This window comes from Eleutherodactylus coqui, chromosome 11 (genome assembly GCF_035609145.1).
Source record: "Eleutherodactylus coqui strain aEleCoq1 chromosome 11, aEleCoq1.hap1, whole genome shotgun sequence".
Classification (NCBI taxonomy): Eukaryota; Metazoa; Chordata; class Amphibia; order Anura; family Eleutherodactylidae; genus Eleutherodactylus; species Eleutherodactylus coqui.
Window position 1 is genome coordinate 37,429,051 of NC_089847.1, and position 17,695 is coordinate 37,446,745.

The window sequence follows — 17,695 nt, forward strand, 5'->3', positions numbered from 1 at the left end:
TTAAAAAACTTTTAAAAACTTTTTCGTGATCGCCGCTATCCATTGGATAGCGGCCATCACGGGGCCGGGGACCGCTCACCGCGGTCCCCAGTAACATCTCCTGGTTCCCGGCTACCTTCAGGAGCCGGTAGCCAGGAGATTTTGAATTTGCTGGGGGCTCCCGTCATCGTCTGGCACGCATGCGAGGAAGAGTGGCGGCAGGCCGGGAGGACTCCGTCACCGCAGAAGACCCCGGAGAAGGCAGGTGAGTAATTTCAGCATGGAGCTGTCACGTCCAGTGCCCACGGAGCTTTATTCTCTGCAGGACACATGTTTTTACGTCCTCAGAGAATAAAGCCCACTTGGGCAGGACGTGAAAAGGCAATGGGCTGGTCGTTAAGGGGTTAATGAGAAGTGTGAACTAGTATTTGCTCAATACACATGTAAGCATGTCTCCTGGGAGGAGGGAGCTGCTTTACACAAGGGTTAATTTACATAAGGAGTTAATGAGACAAGTGTTTTAATTAAGTTTTAATGGCTTTTCTATTTAATTGAACGGCATATCAGTACACTCTGAGAAGTGATCAAGATTCTGTGAATCGAAACGCGTCTTTTGTTTGCTGTTTCATTGGCACTAAGAATTAAATAAAGCAGTCACGGTTTATACTTGGAAGACGTCTCTATCTCCTCCATATTAATTGTTTCAGTGTAACCACAGGGACCTAGTGGCAGGACGCAAGCATTCCTCACTGCATACTGACACTTTATCTTTATGGAACTACTGACAGCGACTGAGGGTGAGAGACTGTTTTCAGATTAAATAAGTAGAAATAGTTTCCCACACAGTGGCCTCAGAAGTAATATTGACCCCCAAAGTAGTAATAGTGACGTCCACAATACCTCAGTAGCTCCAGTAGTAATAGTGTCCCCCACAGTAGCCCCAGCAGTAATAGTGACCCCACAGCGGCCCGAGTAGTAATAGTGAAACCCACAGTAGTAATAGTAGCCCCCACAGTGGCCCCAGTAGTAATAGTGACCACTACAGCAACCCCAGTAGTAATAGTGACCCCCACAGTAGCCTAAGCAGTAATAATGATCCCCCACAACGGCCCCAGAATTAATAGTAACCCCCTCAGTAGCCCGAGTAGTAATAGTGTACCCCACAGTAGCCTCAGCAGTAATAGTGATTCCCACAGTAGCACTAATAGTAATAGTGACCCCCACAGTGGCACCAGAATTAGTAGTAAACCCCTCAGCAGCCCACAATAGTAAAAGTGACCCCCACAGAAGCCCCAGCAGTAATAGTGATCCCAGTAAAAGTGACCCTTCACAGTAGCCCCAGTATTAATAGTGACCCGCCCATAGTGGCCCTATTAGTAATAGTGACCCCTACAGTGGCCCAGTAGTTATAGTGACCTCTCATAGCGGCCAAATTAGTAATAGTATTTGCCACAGTGGTCTCAATAGTAATAGTTACACCCACAGAGGCCCAGTAGTAATAGTGACCCCCACAGTGGCCCCAGTAGTTATAATGATCCCTCACAGCAGCCCTAGTACCATAAGTGTTCCCCACAGTACTCTCCATAGTCATAGTGAACCTTTAAGTGGTCTCAACAATCATAGTGACCCCCACAGTAGCCCCAATAGTAATAGTGACCCCCACAGTGGGCTCAGCAGTAATGGTGACCCCCAAATTGGCTTCAGTAGTAATAGTGACCCACACAGCGGCTTCAGCAGTAATAGTGAACTCCACAGTGGTAATATTAATTTCTACAGTAGCCACAGTAGCAATAGTGACCCACACAGTGGTCTCCATAGTAATAGTGCCCTCCACAGTGGTCTCTGTAGTAATAGTGACCCCCACAATAGCTCCAGTAGTAAAAGTGTCCCCCACAGTAGCCCCAGCAGTCATAATAACCCCCACAGTAGCCCCAGCAGTAATTGGGAACCTCGCAGCAGCCTCAGTATTAATAGTGACCCCATCAGTAGCCTGAGTAGTAATAGCGTCCCTCACAGTAGCCCCAGAAGTAATAGTGATCCCCAATGTGGCCACAATAATAGTGACCCCAACAGTAGCACCAGTAGTAATAATGACCCCCATAGCGGCTCAGTAGTATTAGTGACCCCCACAGTGGCCCCAGTAGTAATAGAGACTCCCACAGAGGCCTCAGTAGTAATAGTGTCCCCCGCAGTGGCCCTATTAGTAACAATGACCCCCACAGTGGCCCCAGTAGTTATAGTGACCTCTCACAGTGGCGCTAGTAGTAATACTGTTCGCCACAGTGGTGTCCATAGTAATAGTGACCCCCGCAGTGGTCTCAACAGCAAACGTGACACCCACGGTAGCCCCAGTAGTAATAGTGAACCCCACAGTGGCCTCAGAAGTAATAGTGTCCCCCCACAGTTGCTTCAGAAGTAATAATGTCCCCAAAGTGGCCTCAGTTGTAATAATGACCCACACAGAGGCCTCAGCAGTAATAGTAACCCCCACAGTAGTAATAGTGACATCGACAGTAGCCCCAGTAGTAAGTGACCCCCACAGTGGTCTCCACAGTAATAGCGACCCCACATTAGCTCCAGTAGTAATTGTGTCCCTACAGTAGCCCCAGCAGTTATAGTGACTCCCACAGTAGCCCCAGTAGTGAACGTGACCCCCACAGTGGCCCTATTAGTAATAGTCACCCCCACAGTGGCCGCAGTAGTTATAGTGACCTCTCACAGCAGCCCAATAGTAATAGTGACCCCCCAAAGTGGCCTTATTAGTAATAGTTACCCCCACAGTAGCCCCATTAGTAATAGTGACCCCCACAGTAGCCTCAGTAGTAACAGCGACCCCCATAGCGGCCCAAGTAGTAATAGTAACCCCCTGAGTAGCCCCAGTAGTAATAGTGACCCCCCAAGCGGTAGTGCTTCTTGTCGAAACGTCGCTGCTCCTCTGCTGCAGATGTCAGTGCGTGCGTCTAGATGCCTCTTCCACTCTGCTCTCGCAGAACCATGGAGGAGATGTCAGGGGAGGAGGTTGTCAAGTGCACACTAACGTCACAGTGTGCGCTTAAGATCAGCACTGCTGAGTGAATACCAGCCGGGGTGCTGCAGCGGTATTCAATACTATGGTGGGCTCTGCATACCGCCTCTGGCACATGTGCCATAGGTTCGCCATCCCTGTGATAGGTTATAAGCAAGTGATAGCTATCAAAGGGAGGAAAATGGGGTACTAGGACATACAAAAATTAATATACTTCAACTGCTATTGCTTCTCTGTTATCAGGCAGAAAGCTGAAGTATATTATAATCTTTTCTACTATTCTTCTAAACTCACACTGAGCTTTGAGATGCGAAATCCAACAGTCTCTGTGTGCACATAAAATAAACTTAACCATTTCCTGAAGAGATCCAGCCGGTGTCCTGTTAAATGTTATACATCATCTTCAATAGCTGCAGCTTCCTATGTAGTGTCTTTTCACCAACAGTGGTGGACATTCATAAAAAAGCCACACATTCTTGCACAATTGGATATTTCTGCAAACATCTGTGACTTTTTGATGTCTGTGTCACCCTTCTACACTTTTTTAAAAGTGGGTGTGCCTTGCCATGAGCGGGCATAGCTTCTCCGGACTGACACGTTTATGTAAAGTTTACACAAGAAACTCACATAAATTACCGTATATACTCGAGTATAAGCCTACTTTTTCAGTACATTTTTTATGCTGAAAAAGCCCCCCTTGGCTTACACTCGAGTCACGAGTTTCTCCCATTGAGTGCAATAGACTGCTGTCAGTCCTGCAGTGATTTCCAGGGAAGGACCTTAAATATAAGCCCTTCCCAGAAAATCGTTCCTAGCATGCGCACAAAAAAAACATACTTACATCTCCGCCGCGTCTAGCCGCTTGGGTCGTGAAGTTCTTTCAGCAGGCGGGAATTTTAAATCCCCGCCTGCTGAAAAGGCTGTATCTGATTGGCTGAGCGCTCAGCCATTTACAGGCAGTGCTCAGCCATTCATTCAAATTCAAAGCAATGAATTCAGTGAATGGCCGAGCGCTGCCTGTGATTGCCTGAGCGCTGTGACCAATTACAGGCAGCGCTCAGCTGCCTGTGAAGGGTCCTCTCACACATGAATGTGGCAAAGCGCCGTGATTTCAAATGCCGTGCATTGCAGCGATTTTACTTCTGCTTTCGGACGCAGCTCCCTGCGGCCAACAGCGTGTTTTAGTGCACCCCATCATTGTGATGGGTGATGAGGTGTGCTAAACTGCCAAAGATAAAGCAGGCAGTGCTCGGAAATCGCGGCACGGGAAAGCACCGTCCAGCGCCGTGATTGACCACATGTCTGCAAGGCCCCATTTATTTCAATGGGAGCGTTATACCACGATGTTCAAAACGTTGCGTTAATCGTGGTAAAAAGCGCCTGTGTGAGAGGCCTAACTGGATCTTTTTGAAGACACATATTTTCTACCCGTGTATTTTGCGAACAGCACATGGACCCATTATATCTTATGAGAATATACATGGGTCCACGAGTTTTCACATGGACCATTTGTCCATATGAGCAAAATAAAATGTCTGCATATCCGTATTCACAAACAACAATAGGATATGCAATGTGCCCTGTCTGTGGAGATTAGACAGCACACGGATATACAAGCGAGGTGACCCGAGACTCTGCGGCACAACGCACTCTTGTCCGTCTCAATAAGGCCTTTTTGTCACCCAGCTAGCAGCCCACTGTACAGGGTGGCCACAGAATATTAGGCCAGCACCACTCTCTCATGAACGCTGTCTAAAAGAAAACCAATCACAGCACAGCTTTCAATTTACCTCAGCAGTATAAGAAATGAAAGCTGCGCTGTGATTGGTTGCTATGAGCAACAAATGGATATTCTTTTAAACAGCTTTCATAAGAATGTAGATGCTATGGTGACGTTGAGCGACGGAGTGGGATTTCACCTCCAGATTCTGCAGCAAATCCAGCACATAGAATACGATGGCAAAACATGATTTCCTGCCCACGAGCGGAAATCGATTGCGTTTTTCTGCTCGCGAGGGAGAAGTCGCAGCATGCTGCAATTTTGTGCAGACTACGCATGGCCGGCTACCATTGAAGTCAATGGAAGCCGTCCATCCCGTGGCCATTCTGCAATCGTCGTTGCAGAATGGTCGCGGAAGCCATGTCATCGTCATATCGACGTCCTCTGTACTGAACATGTGCGCCGGCCGGCACATCAGCAGTAGAGAAGACGCCGGACAGGTGAGCTGAGGTGTGCAGGCGGCCATATGCAGCTTAGGGTCCTCTTACACGGTCAGGTGCCCTACAGTGGTCCCAAACCATATTGAGTATCAGTGAGTGCTTCCTATTGAGTAACAGCCCACCCGCGTGCGCCTCACTCAGCATGCCATGCCTTTGACGATCCCTTTAAAAACAATGGGCGATGCGTTCTGAGGGACGCAAAAAAATAGGACAGGCAGCGTTTCTTCTTGCATCGTTGCCAGGGCAAACATCGTTCATGCGTATCACTCTATTCAAAAGAATGGAGCGCATATTCACGTGAGTTCTGTGTGCAACGCAAAAAACTCGCGCAAGATTCGTGTTCGTGTTAATGGAACCTAAGGCCTCATCTGTGCGGAATCCGCCGCAAAATGGAGCATGCTGCGAATTGTTTACCGAAGTCCGCAAATCACATCGGCATGTTTTAACCCATTTACGGTTCATGCCTCTCTATAGGCGGCTGGATTTGCGGCTCTCCCACAAATCACACCCGCCCGCGGACATTGGGCCCAGTTGTGGAATGATAAGCTAAGTAATGCTTCACAGGACCCAGTGATCAACTAAACGCCAATGGTGTAATAAGGGCCCTTACATCAGGCGCTCCCCTCATTACATAAGCCAGATGGCTGCTGGTCCCCAGAGTACATAATGCAGTGAGAAGCAACAAGGGGCCGTTCTCCTGCCCAGTGTAACATACACGGGCGTCTGGGCAGGACTATTTCCTGGCCACCATTTTGTGTGCTGCCGCCTCCCCTCCCCCCCTCCAGGCAATATTAACTTATTACACAAGACTCCTGCTCGATTTGCAACCTGATTGGTTGTTGGGTGAATCAGCCAACCCAAACAACCAATCAGGTTGCGAATAGAGCAGAAGTCTTGTGGAATACGTTAATATGCATGCGGGGAGGGCAATATGGAATAATAAAATGTCCGCCGCCTTTCCCTCTCCACAGGAAGAGCGCGCAAGGGCTGCTGGGTAACCGGCTACTTCCCAGGTAAAAAAAAAAAGCCTCCTATTGGGCGGCGACCTGCGCGGGTTATATAACTAACCAATCACTATGCAGAACGCAAACAGTAGACCAATCAATGAGGTTTACGTTGTGGTCCCCGCCCCTCTCCTCACTCGTCTACTGAACAGCTTTGGCTGCTGCCATTTTGTGTCGTCCGCGCGTGAAAGAACGAGGTGAGGCCGGGTCTAGGTTAGGGCTGCTGGTGGGGGTGTGAAGGGAGCGGCTGAGGCACACGGGCGGTGAGTGCTGCGGTCCGCGCCGGATCTGCTCACACGGAACAGTCGGGTTTTGGTCAGTGAGACATTTTCCATTCATTTCCCCGTGTGTTTCCTCCGCCCCTCCCGGCTCTGCTCACGTCACCCCCACAGCGGGGAGGACAATGCTGTGCGGCCGGGACGGCTTGTCTTATGTACCCCTAGAGGACTGTGGGTGATCCGTGGGGAATGGCAGGAAGCTAGAACAGGCCGTGACTCTTCCCGCTCGGCCGGCTTGGTGGTGAGGGGAGCCCCCGCTGTGAGCAACCTGCACACGGGGCCTCTTGTGTTCGCCTGGGGGAGGTCCTGTCCGCTTCTGAGGGGCGCTCGGCGCATCGGCTTACAGCGCGAGGCACGGAGGGCCCATGTCAGTGTATGGGGGGCGGGGGCGGGCCGTACAGCGCGAGGCACGGAGGGCCCTTGTCAGTGTCTGGGGGCCCGGTGGCGGGGGCGAGCCGTGAAGGGATGAAGTGCCTCGAGCGTAGAACGGCTCCCCTTTCCAGCGCGCGGGGCCGCATATGAGCGATGGGGGAGGGAAGCCCACGGGGTCATTGGATGGGGTTCGAGCAAAAAAAAAAAAAAAAAAAAAGGGTATAGAGCCTCGTGTGGCGCAGAGTGTAAGCGCTCGCTCACGACCTGAAGGTTGCAAGTTCAATCCCCACATGCGTCAGGTTGACTCAGCCCTCCATCCTTCTGAGGTCGGTAGTAAGTAATAATTACCTGAAAGCCCTGCGGAATAAGTTGGTGCTATACAAATAGCAGGATTTTCATTTTTTTGTATGTGCATGTATGTATATATAGATATATATATATCTCCTTACTATTAGGCCCACTGTTCACGGGCAGATTTGCTTTGTGGAATCTGCGCATGGCACCCGCACGTGAGGTACGTAAATCAAGCCGCCTATAGGGAGGCATGGGGTGCCCGCACTCCATTTAACGCCTACCATTTTAAATTTGCGGATAATGTACCGCCGCATGCTCCGTACCGCAGCTCGCCTGCGGATGTGCGCCATTCATCCCTATAGAAGCCTCCCATCCGCAAATACATGTACGGATTTGAAAGTTAAAATCAGCTAGGGAGGTGGGAAGGGGCTGTGAGCGGGGGCTGCGGATTGTTTCTGCACCGATTATCCGCAGTGCATCTCCGTGGGGAAGAAAACATAATCTGCGATCTACCGCAAGCAATAAAACAGTTTAATGGTGGCACGCATGGATGCCCTGCGGGTCATGGACATGCCTTATACGCAACCATGCACTCCTATATCTGGTGCAGACACAGCTGGGTGCAGCGCCCTCTACTGTTGGACCTGCTATAAAGCTGGGTGCAGACAGATTTCCCAGCCCCATCTTCATATAGCAAGAGGGGTTTTCTGAAGAAAAAGGTCCAGACTAGGCAGCTAAAACATTGCAAGAGTGCTGAGAATCACCTCTTCTGTACCTTAAAAAAAATTCTGTACTTTAACCCCTTAAAGACCAGTATGTTCTGTACCTTAAGGACCAGACGCCTTTTAGGGATTTTACTAGAGATGAGCGAGCGTACTCGGTTCGGGTGTTTTTGCACTCGAGCACCGCTTTTTCCGAGTAACTGACTACTCGGACGAAAAGATTCGGGCGGCGCCGGGGGTGAGCCGGGGAATAGGGGGAGCTCTTTCCCCCCCCCCCCCCCCCCCCCCTCCCCCGAATTTTTTCATCGGAGTAGTTACTTACTTGGAAAAAGCGGTGCTCGAGTGCAAAAACACCTGAAAAGAGTACGTTCGCTCATCTCTAGATTTTACCCATGTGGTGGTTTTATGGCCCTATTTTTTTTTTTTCCTTTAACTATCAAAATTACTTTTGGTGTGTTTTTTTTTTTTTTTCCCCCCCATGACATATAGGGCATTTTTAAAAAAATCTTTTTCGATTTTTTTTGGTTAGGTGTAAAAAGCTATAAAAAAAAAATTTTCGTTAACATTTCGAGTTATTTTTTTAAAATTACTATATTTAGGCTAAGAGATAATACGGGAACGGGTTCCTCTATTTGTTTTGGACGTTTTGATATATAATATGCGTGGTTTTGGTTTACGGGGTGCTTGTAGCGACTGTTTTGGTTGGCGTCAGCTTTGGGTTATTTTCTTATTTACTGATGTATAATTCTGTTTTTACCATCTATGTCCCTCGTGACGTCATATAAGACCTCTGGGGGACATTCACATGGTTTTGTTGTTTTTTTTATCTGACACTCTCCCACTGTAGCTGGGGCATCCATAGGAGCCTAAGTTACAGGGGAAAACATCTCGTGTAGTGACACTAGTCACAGGCAGAGCTGGTCAGGGTTTAGTGTGACCCTGCAGCTCTGCTATAGCAGAGAAACCCAGTGGTCACGTGACCCACCAAACAAAACTGTATCCCAAGAGCGGAGGTTGAAGGGATATATTACCTGTAAGTCTTGGTCATTACGATGGTATTGATGCCAGTTTTAGGCAGCGAAGATGTCTGTTTACTCGGGGCGATGTGCAGCCAACCGACAGGCAAATCTCTGTTCTGCTACATGAACGAGCGTTTGTTGGCTATTCGTTTTCTTTTTTCCATGGCCTGTTTAGGCGGCCATCTTTGCCCAGTTATTGGCTGTGATTTCTGCACCTATTACGCTTGTATAACACCAGCTTACTTCTGCTGTCCAGGCTGTTCGGCCCACTGCTTTAATTGAGTCGTCATTGCTCATCCCCTTAAATTAGCGGTGAAAACACACATGAATATGACCCTATTCAAAAGGATGAGTTCATATTCACGCGTCTCGCAACGCACAAATCTCGTGTGATTTTTCTCAACTTTGTGAAAGTGGCCTAAAACTGCCCCGACTCCACAGCCCTGCCTTCAACATGATTAGGTACTGGTCTAGAACTTCTACTGGTCCTGAAAGCGGTTTTCCTAAATGGCGTCTTGTGGCCTATCCACTCCATGAAGGTAGTGTTAGTAATCAAAGCACTTGTCTTCCTGCTGTTCTTCTTTGCTTTGTGTATATTCTGTTCACTTGTTTAGAATTGGGTTCTTTAACTTTTTTTTTTTTTTTTTCCCTCAAGCTTGCCAAGATGGTGAAACTTTTTATTGGTAACATGCCGCCTGAGGCGACCCCAGCAGAGCTGAAGGCCCTGTTTGAACAGTATGGAAAAGTTACGGAGTGTGATATTATCACCAATTATGCCTTTGTGCATATGGAAGAAAAGAAAGCTGCTGATGAGGCCGTGGCAAATCTGAACCAATATAAATTGCATGATGTCTGCATTAATGTGGAGCACAGCAGGGGCAAACCCAAAGCTTCAACCAAGCTTCATGTCAGTAGTATTAGCACTGACTGCACCGGCGATGAGTTACGGGAGAAATTTGAACAGTATGGAACCGTCTTGGAATGTGATATTGTGAAGGATTTCGCTTTCGTTCACATGGAAAAAGCGGAGGAAGCTCTTGAAGCCATCAGAAATCTAAACAACTTTGAATTTAAAGGTGAAATAAGGGTTGGGACGACTGGTGAAAACAGCCTTGGGCCTAAAGCCCCATTTACACGCAAATATGATCGCTTAAAATTTAGTTTGAATGACAGTTTAAGCGATCATTCTGCATAAACTACTAATTGGCACTATTAGTAGCTTATTAACTTCATTTGCATGTAAATGAAGCTGCCATTGCTGTATGCAGATAACAGCTAGTGGTCTGTTATCTGCATACTGTTCCATTGTTCTCCTGCGGGACTGCAGCTCAAAACAGTTAGAATCGCTCCCCCGGAGAATTACAGCGTGCGTCCTTGCTATCGGCTCACCAAACGGTTGTTTTTATGCTGAACCAAAAATCATTGTTCGGCCAAAAAGCTAACAATGGTAGCCTTTACACGCAACGATTATTACTCAAAAGACATCGTTTGAGCGATAATCGTGTGTAAAAATTGGCTTTATTCTCACACTTCAGTATTTGTTTAGTATTTTTTACTTAAACAGATAAAAAATGTTAATCAAATTGTGAAGAGTGAACGAGGCCTTACGCTCGGCGCACGCATGGGATGGCTTTCTGCCCTCTTTCTCGTGGATGTTACTTTGAGAACAGGATTGGACATCTATAGCTACTCTTCTCTTTTAGCACACTAAAGGATCAGGCATGTTGAAAGGCAACATGCCTAATTCTTCCAAACCTTTCTATCATCTCCCCAACGACGTCTGGCTATCACTATACACCTTAGATCAGCTGTTCCTGACAAAATTATGGGGTCAGGCTGTCTTGTATCTGATGTAAATAGCTGCCTAGGTTATAGAACATATTGGGGATTGTGTCCTGCAGGCCATGATCTAGAAAACAGCGTGAAGGATTGTCCCATTTAGAATCCCTGGGCTTTTCTCCTTGCTCTCAGAGTAAAGGCAGCTATTACACAAGTGGTGGCTGAAGGACTAGCAATAGCTCCCTGGAGCCTAAATATCGTGAGCAGCATTTATATTTACTGATTGTGCTGCTGGTAACTGCTTTTAATCTGGATATATTGATATATTTCTCAACATTGGCCAATTATATCTTGCTTGGAAAGAGCTTATTGTAGTAGTACCTGACCCATGTGGCATTTTGGAGGTGAAAGATGCATCTGGATTTGGGTTCTCTAGATCAGACCTTTCCTTTAACAATTCACGGAGTTAAAAAAGTATAATATATGCATTATATTACTCATTCATTTTTAAGTTATAAGACTAGTTTCTTAAAATGCTTCTGCAACCATAGAAGAACCAAAAGAGCTTATTTTGTCTCTGGTAAGTAACTCGCACTCTAAAGACTAATTTAGACACAACGATTTTCGCTCAAAGCCATCTTTTAAGCGATAATCGTTGTATCTAACTGCACTGACATTGTGTAGTTTTCGTTAAGCCGTCGCTGATCTTTCAGCATGCTGAAAGATCAGCAATCAGTTATCAGGAATTCACAGCGGGATACAGCTGATACTGAAGACGGGCTGAGTATGACCAACTGTTCATCCCCAGCTCGGAGCGCTCGCTGAATAACAGCTGGATGCAGAAGACAAGCGGGGCCACCCCGCTTGTCTTCATCCTCGGCTCTGAGCGCTTGGCTGTATAACAGCTGGGCGCTCTGAGGAGATTACAGCTGGATGCAGAAGACAAGCGGCCCCGCTTGTCTCCTGCATCCTCCGCTCGGAGCGCAAGGTGATCGCTCAACGTTTGAGCGATCACCTTGTGCTGTAAAAAGCACATTATTATTGCTCAAAAGATTTTTTTGAGTGATTAATCGTTGTTTAAACTAGGCTTTACATCAGACACATCCCTGTAGGCAATGTGCATAGAAATAAGGAATTGTCACTGTAAGGCCACTAGAGTGAATGGTCAAACGGTCTCCTGTAATCTAACTAGCGTCTTCACATCACTTTAGTCCATTGCACTTCCCATGACGCAGTATTGTGGCTTTCAGTTTACGTTCATATTTGTATTGGAGGCTCCATTAGGGACCAACAGTTCAGATCTGTCCTAGGATCCTGTACAAAATATTGCAGCATGCTGGTGATTTTTGCATGGCATGACGGACTCCAGGCAGACCCCATTATAGTCAGTGGGGTCTATTTGGTGCCGTTATAAAATCGTTCTCTGAAGGACGTTCAGTTTTCTGCTGCCATGACTAAGCATGGAAACCTAGACACAAATGTCAGCAGAGTTTTAGTCATTTGGCCCAGTAATACAGCATGTGTACACCTAGTATGCCAAAACAGAATTCTCATCACAAACGAATGATCAGTACAATAAATAAATGCAGTGGAACTGGGCACAGCATCACATGGCAATAGGAGGGAAACTTTTGTTTTATGTGGGCTGTATTTAACAAAAAAAATATTTTTGTGGGACACATTTTAAAAACTTGCAGCCAAACCTGATAGGATGCGCATTAGTATATCAGAAGACTGCAGTTATAGCAGCACTTCTTGTTTTCTATTATTTTCCACTACTGCAAAGCAGGAAAAGGGCCTCTAAAATTTACTGCCTGGACTTGTTCTACTTGACCATCTCTAACTTCTGTTTTTACTAGTATATGGCACTTATGTTTTTAAGTGATCTGCCAGGGCAAGTTTTGTTTTTTTTTTTGTTCTGAGGAGGGGGGTATTACCTGTTGCTTTCTCTCTCAAACGTCCATCCGATTTGCCTTTTCCGGGTATTTTTTATTTTTTTTCTGTCATCCAGGATGACCATCTCAATCTTCAAACTACCTAAGGCCGAATGCACATGGGTGTATTTGCACTGTGGGATCTGGAGCGGGCATCCACCTTCGGATCACGCAGCAAATACTGCCCATAGACTTTCAATTGAAGATCGCTTTTTCCCTGCCCACAAGCGCAAATCATTTTTTTTAAAAAATTTTTATTACATCTGTACAGGTTATCTGTTGTCCTCAAGTAGATTTCATTCTTCTGAACCTTTCACGTTTTTCTTCTATGATTTTGAAATACTACTAAATGTAATTGTATCTATTTTCCATGAAGCGGGTTTCTTAAAGCAAAGAAGGTAACACTTAAGAATTTAAGGGAATTTAGAGAAATGTTATATCTTTTATAACTTTACATATCTATAAATCTGAATTTTGTGCTTTATTAATCTAGGTTTATATTGTAACCTTTGTAGTTGGACATATTAGTACTGGGATAAGGGAGCTGTCCTTGACTTATCACCAACCCCTGTTGGTTGTTGTTGCTCTCTTGAAGGCAAACGGATGCACGTTCAGCTCTCTACGAGTCGTCTGCGAGTCACCCCGGGGATGGGAGAACGAAGTCGGTGCTATCGTTGCGGGAAGGATGGCCACTGGTCCGGAGTGTGCCCATTAGACCAAATGGCTCAGGAGGTGGATATGTCGTCGCAATACGGTCATGACCCTTTTGCCGATCCTTATGTCCCTATGCGAAATGCGGCGGCTGCCTACTCCGATCGTATGTATTATGAGCGGGAACGCCACAACTTCATCGACTACTACCATCGTTATCGCATTCGCCCCTCATCATATGATGCCTTTATGGACCGTCGGCTGCCTCTTCCCCCTCCAACAGCCTCTGGTCTAGCGCACAGAAAACGACTGGAGTCCTCTCCATACGAGAGGCATCTGTTACCACCTCCTCCTCCAATTCCCAACTATTACGCACGAGAGCGAAGCCCAATACGTCGTCCTGGTGCAAACGCCGGTGTGGAGGAATATGGCGCGGAACGCAGGTTAGCCCCTACTCTGCGTAACCCTCTCTATGATAACAACCCACGATACATGCGGAATAACTACGCTGAACGCACGCGGTATTACTAAACTGAGGAGGTGAGGTTTTATTTGCTTTTTTTTTCTCCCCTCGTGATATTTTATTTAAGCCTTACCCATTCTGTCTCATGCCCCTTTTTAGGACAGTGTTTTGTATTTCTGTTTTCCTACTTTTCATAAAAGGTTGTTGACAAAACACGTTCGCAAAAGGTGATCTATTAACTTTCCTCTGTCCTTTTACTGTTTAAAGTGTTACCATCAGTCATCCTTTACATGTGAACAGTACATGCCTATTAATGTTTTATCCATTTGCAGGTATATTTTTGAGGTAAGTGATTGTACATGTGTTTTTGGTTTTTTTTTGCAAAGTTGGAAAGAAGTGCTTTAATGGGATTACAAGGTTCTACAATATTGCAATAGATCACCTTCGATGGCGAAAAGTGCCTAGCTGAGATTGTGATCGCCAAGTAATTAGAATGACCAACTGTTGTCATATGTTGACATGTAGCAGAGTGTTGTGGATGTTCCACAAAAAAACAAAAAGCAGAAAATCAGTACCAGTTCCCCAGCAAGTAGATATTGATGTCAGTGTGTGGATAAGTCATCAGGTTTTTTTTTTGTTTTGTTTTAACAGCAAGAAAACCCTTTTTCCAGCAAAGCTGCTCATAAGGGTATATAAACTCATATATAGGTTTTAGCATGTAAAGCTATAACCTTAAGGCTTCATGCCCACAGCCGGGTAGGATTCCAACTGTGAAATTTCACAGCGGAATCGGACCCAGTGCCCAGCCACAGACCTATACTTGCCTGTCCGGATCCTCTGAGTGTCTCGGTCGGCGCACAGGACGTGCCACGAATCTGCAGCGATTTTAAAATTGGCATTTTGGAATCGGATCAGACGGCTTCGATTGACTGCAACAGAAGCAGTCTGTGTGATTTCACGCACCAAATAGAGCATGCTGCAATTTTTTTTTTTTTTACACCGTGAGCTGAAAATCGCAGTTGATTTCCACTCGTGGGCAGGGAAGAATCTTTTATCATAGCATGTCTATGGACAAACATCGCAGTGCAATTCGTGGCGGGCGTCTGGATGTGAATTCCGCAGCAAAAATCTGTCTGTGAGCATTGGGCCTAACCTGCCCCATTTAGCCAAATGTCACTTCTCGCAAGCGAGTGATCTTTGTCTAGAGAAAGGCAAATTTACCCAGAAAGAACACCTGCCGTTTGTGCAAACTGCCATTTTAATGTTTGTGTGTGGTGTATGGGCATCAGCACAGACAGTAGAATCGAAGCATGAAAATGTGCCATCCAGCATACCACTTTGTCCTGTTGCCGCTCTTATGTGTAGCTAGCCATAATCTTTTTCTGAAATGATTGTTTTGTCTTTTTCTTTTTTTATCACTGAGTGATGTATTTATATTTGTACAGAATAAAATGTGGCATTTGTAGGATAATATAATCCTTCATGCTGAAAGTATGTGTAAACGCTCAACTTATCCAAAAACTGCAAATTTTCTACCTTTTTTTTGTATTTTAGGCAAAACTATTTTCGGGCTCCGTCGTGATCCTCAGTCGCGTTTGCAATACGTTTTCGTCGAAACTTCAAAAGTGTGGTGCATCCGATTTTAATTTTATTTTATGGCTTTTTTTTATTTTTGTTCAAACTGATAAACCTTATTGTAACACCCATAAGGGTAAATATAGTTTTCACATTTGCTCTAGATTCAGCTTAAGAAGTGATTTGGTCATAAAAAATGTTGGATAGTTGCAGTAAATCGCTGGACGTTTGAAATCAACCTAGATATTGTCTGGAGGATCGCTGTATCATGAAAAACCTGTTCTCAAACATCAAGCGCTTTGTATGTGCGCACCAAATTTAAATGGAAAGAATTTTTGCATCCTTGAATTGTTGACATTTTAGTAGCCTAAAACATTTCATTTTTAATCGGATAAGGATATATAATTTTTTTATTTTTTTTTTAAAGTTTACAATACATTCTATCTGCTTATTCGCCATTCACTGCGAATCCCATTGTTTTTGTAGATTGTATGTCTCCTAGTGGTTGGTTTCAGGGGCTTTTTTTTTTTTTTTTTATTTAAGAGATTTGCGCTAACTAGCAATTTATGGGCCATTGCAAAATGCTGTATGTATGGCCTGTACTAATTACATTACAACATAAATATCATTTAGGTTTATACTTTTTTTTTTTTCCCCTCCCCCGGATTTGAATTTCCAATCCAGTATACAAGTCAGGTTGTGTAGGTTTAAGTACATTGTGCTAACTGTACTTTTTGCAAGCTCTTTTTAGGATTCTCACTTCATGTGTGTTTTTGTTAGCAAGAATGGGAAGTAATGAATTCAGTAAAGCTATTTACAAAATGTTATCTTGCTTGTGCAAAGTTTATATGCTAACATTTGGTGTTTTTTGTTTTTTCCTAAATAAAGAGCCATTTTGAAAATGTGCATTTTATTTTGCGACTTCGAACTATACTCACTTGAAGGAAGAGGAAGAGAAATTGCATAAAAAGGAAATGTAAAAAGAAAACCCTAATTGCACTATGCAAATGATATCTAATTGTATACCATAAAAGATGTGTAAATACTTCACTGTTTTTGTGAGTTTAAAAAGCCGAGTCACATCTCATTGAGCAAGAAAGGTATCGATGAATTGTTCAGATTCCTGCTAGATGCAAGGATCTGGAAGTTTATCCTTCAGTGTAAATGCATGGCCAGGCGGAACTACTAACTAGAATTTACTCTTCCTGTTTGTCATTCAGTTTCTGCATGCAGAAAACTAAACAAGGGATTGGTCCATCTAAACAGGCTCCCTTAGGCCTCCTTCCCACGAGCGTGACGGGGTCCGCCGCGTAATATTACGCAGTGAAGCCCGTCACGGCGCCCCCCAGAGCCCCTATACTTACCTGCGGGAGATAGCGTGAAATCGCTTCCCCGCCCACCACCGCCGCGTCACCGGCCGTGTCACGTGACGCGGCCGGCCGCGTCATTTGGCGTCATATGACGCGTGGCGGTGGGCGGGAAAGCGTTTTTTCACGCTATCTCCCGCTGTAACCAGCGGGAGATAGCGTGAACGGACGGCTTCCATTGACTGCAATGGAAGCCGTCAGTGCGTACAGCCCGTCCTCACCCGCAGAAAATAGAGCATGCTGCGGGTGAGGACGGGAGAAATCGCGTTGCGTAATTCCGCGCTGGAATTACGCATCGTGAGCATTGTGCATTGTGGGCAACGCAGCGGATTTTCGCCGCGAATTACGCGGCGGAAATCCGTTCGTGGGAAGGAGGCCTTATGGACATTTTCTTGTTTACTGTGTAAAAGCACAAACTGGTATTGCCTAGACGACTTGTTGGGCATGTGTGCCCGACCTGTACCCTGCAAAAGAGCTCCAAGAGCCCTGCTCTGTACTGGCAAGGGACAAGTTTCCTTAAATATCTTGGTTGATACTAGATACCAAATGACTGGTATCTCTGGTCATGTTGCAAGTCTTGTTGAGTGCTCATTCAGACGAGCGCGGTTTTTGTGCTGCTGGCAGTGAGAAAAGATTACTGCTATAGTACTGAAAGATGGCGTGAACAGGCTACATAAAGTAGAGACCATTTACGTGATCCGAGGTGCATGCTTTGAAGGCTTCCATAGCCTATGGAAAAGCACGCAGCAAAGATAGGATATGTCCTATCTTTGCATGCACCTCAGAGCTGACATCCAGGTTTGGACTCGCATGTCCTATCTTTTGTTGGGTGTGCTGATGCAGTGGGCCTAACATTCCATCAGGTGAATGAGCCCTAAAGGCCTGAACATTTGACATGCTGGGTAGCTGCCTCTAGGTAGCACCAGGAAATTATCTATTCACTCTAAGCAAGAGCTACTTTGCTTACTTTCCCATGGAGTATTGCTAATAAGACATTGTGCACAGATGGTCAC

The 17,695-nt window shown here is 45.7% G+C and overlaps 1 protein-coding gene across 3 annotated transcripts; it reads left to right on the top strand.

The window, feature by feature from the left end:
• The first annotated feature begins 6,338 nt into the window (after window positions 1-6,338).
• LOC136582670 (RNA-binding protein 4B-like) lies at window positions 6,339-16,217 on the top strand. 3 transcript variants are annotated; one of them, XM_066583849.1, is made up of 4 exons: window positions 6,339-6,425; window positions 9,569-9,989; window positions 13,222-13,817; window positions 15,295-16,217. In XM_066583849.1, exons 2-3 carry the CDS (start codon window positions 9,578-9,580, stop codon window positions 13,806-13,808), a joined length of 999 nt encoding a protein of 332 aa, XP_066439946.1. In that variant the 5' UTR covers window positions 6,339-6,425; window positions 9,569-9,577; the 3' UTR covers window positions 13,809-13,817; window positions 15,295-16,217. The 3 variants fall into 3 exon arrangements, with proteins under 3 accessions (XP_066439946.1, XP_066439947.1, XP_066439948.1); XM_066583850.1 differs by having other exon boundaries at window positions 6,406-6,491; XM_066583851.1 differs by lacking the exon at window positions 6,339-6,425 and adding an exon at window positions 6,523-6,543.
• Window positions 16,218-17,695: the final 1,478 nt, after the last annotated feature.

Bases quoted from the DNA above. Each gene is read 5' to 3' on its own strand.
- LOC136582670 (XM_066583849.1), top strand. From the start codon at position 9,578: ATGGTGAAACTTTTTATTGGTAACATGCCGCCTGAGGCGACCCCAGCA. The intron at 9,990-13,221 runs GTGAAATAAGGG...GCTCTCTTGAAG, and splicing joins AAACAACTTTGAATTTAAAG to GCAAACGGATGCACGTTCAG.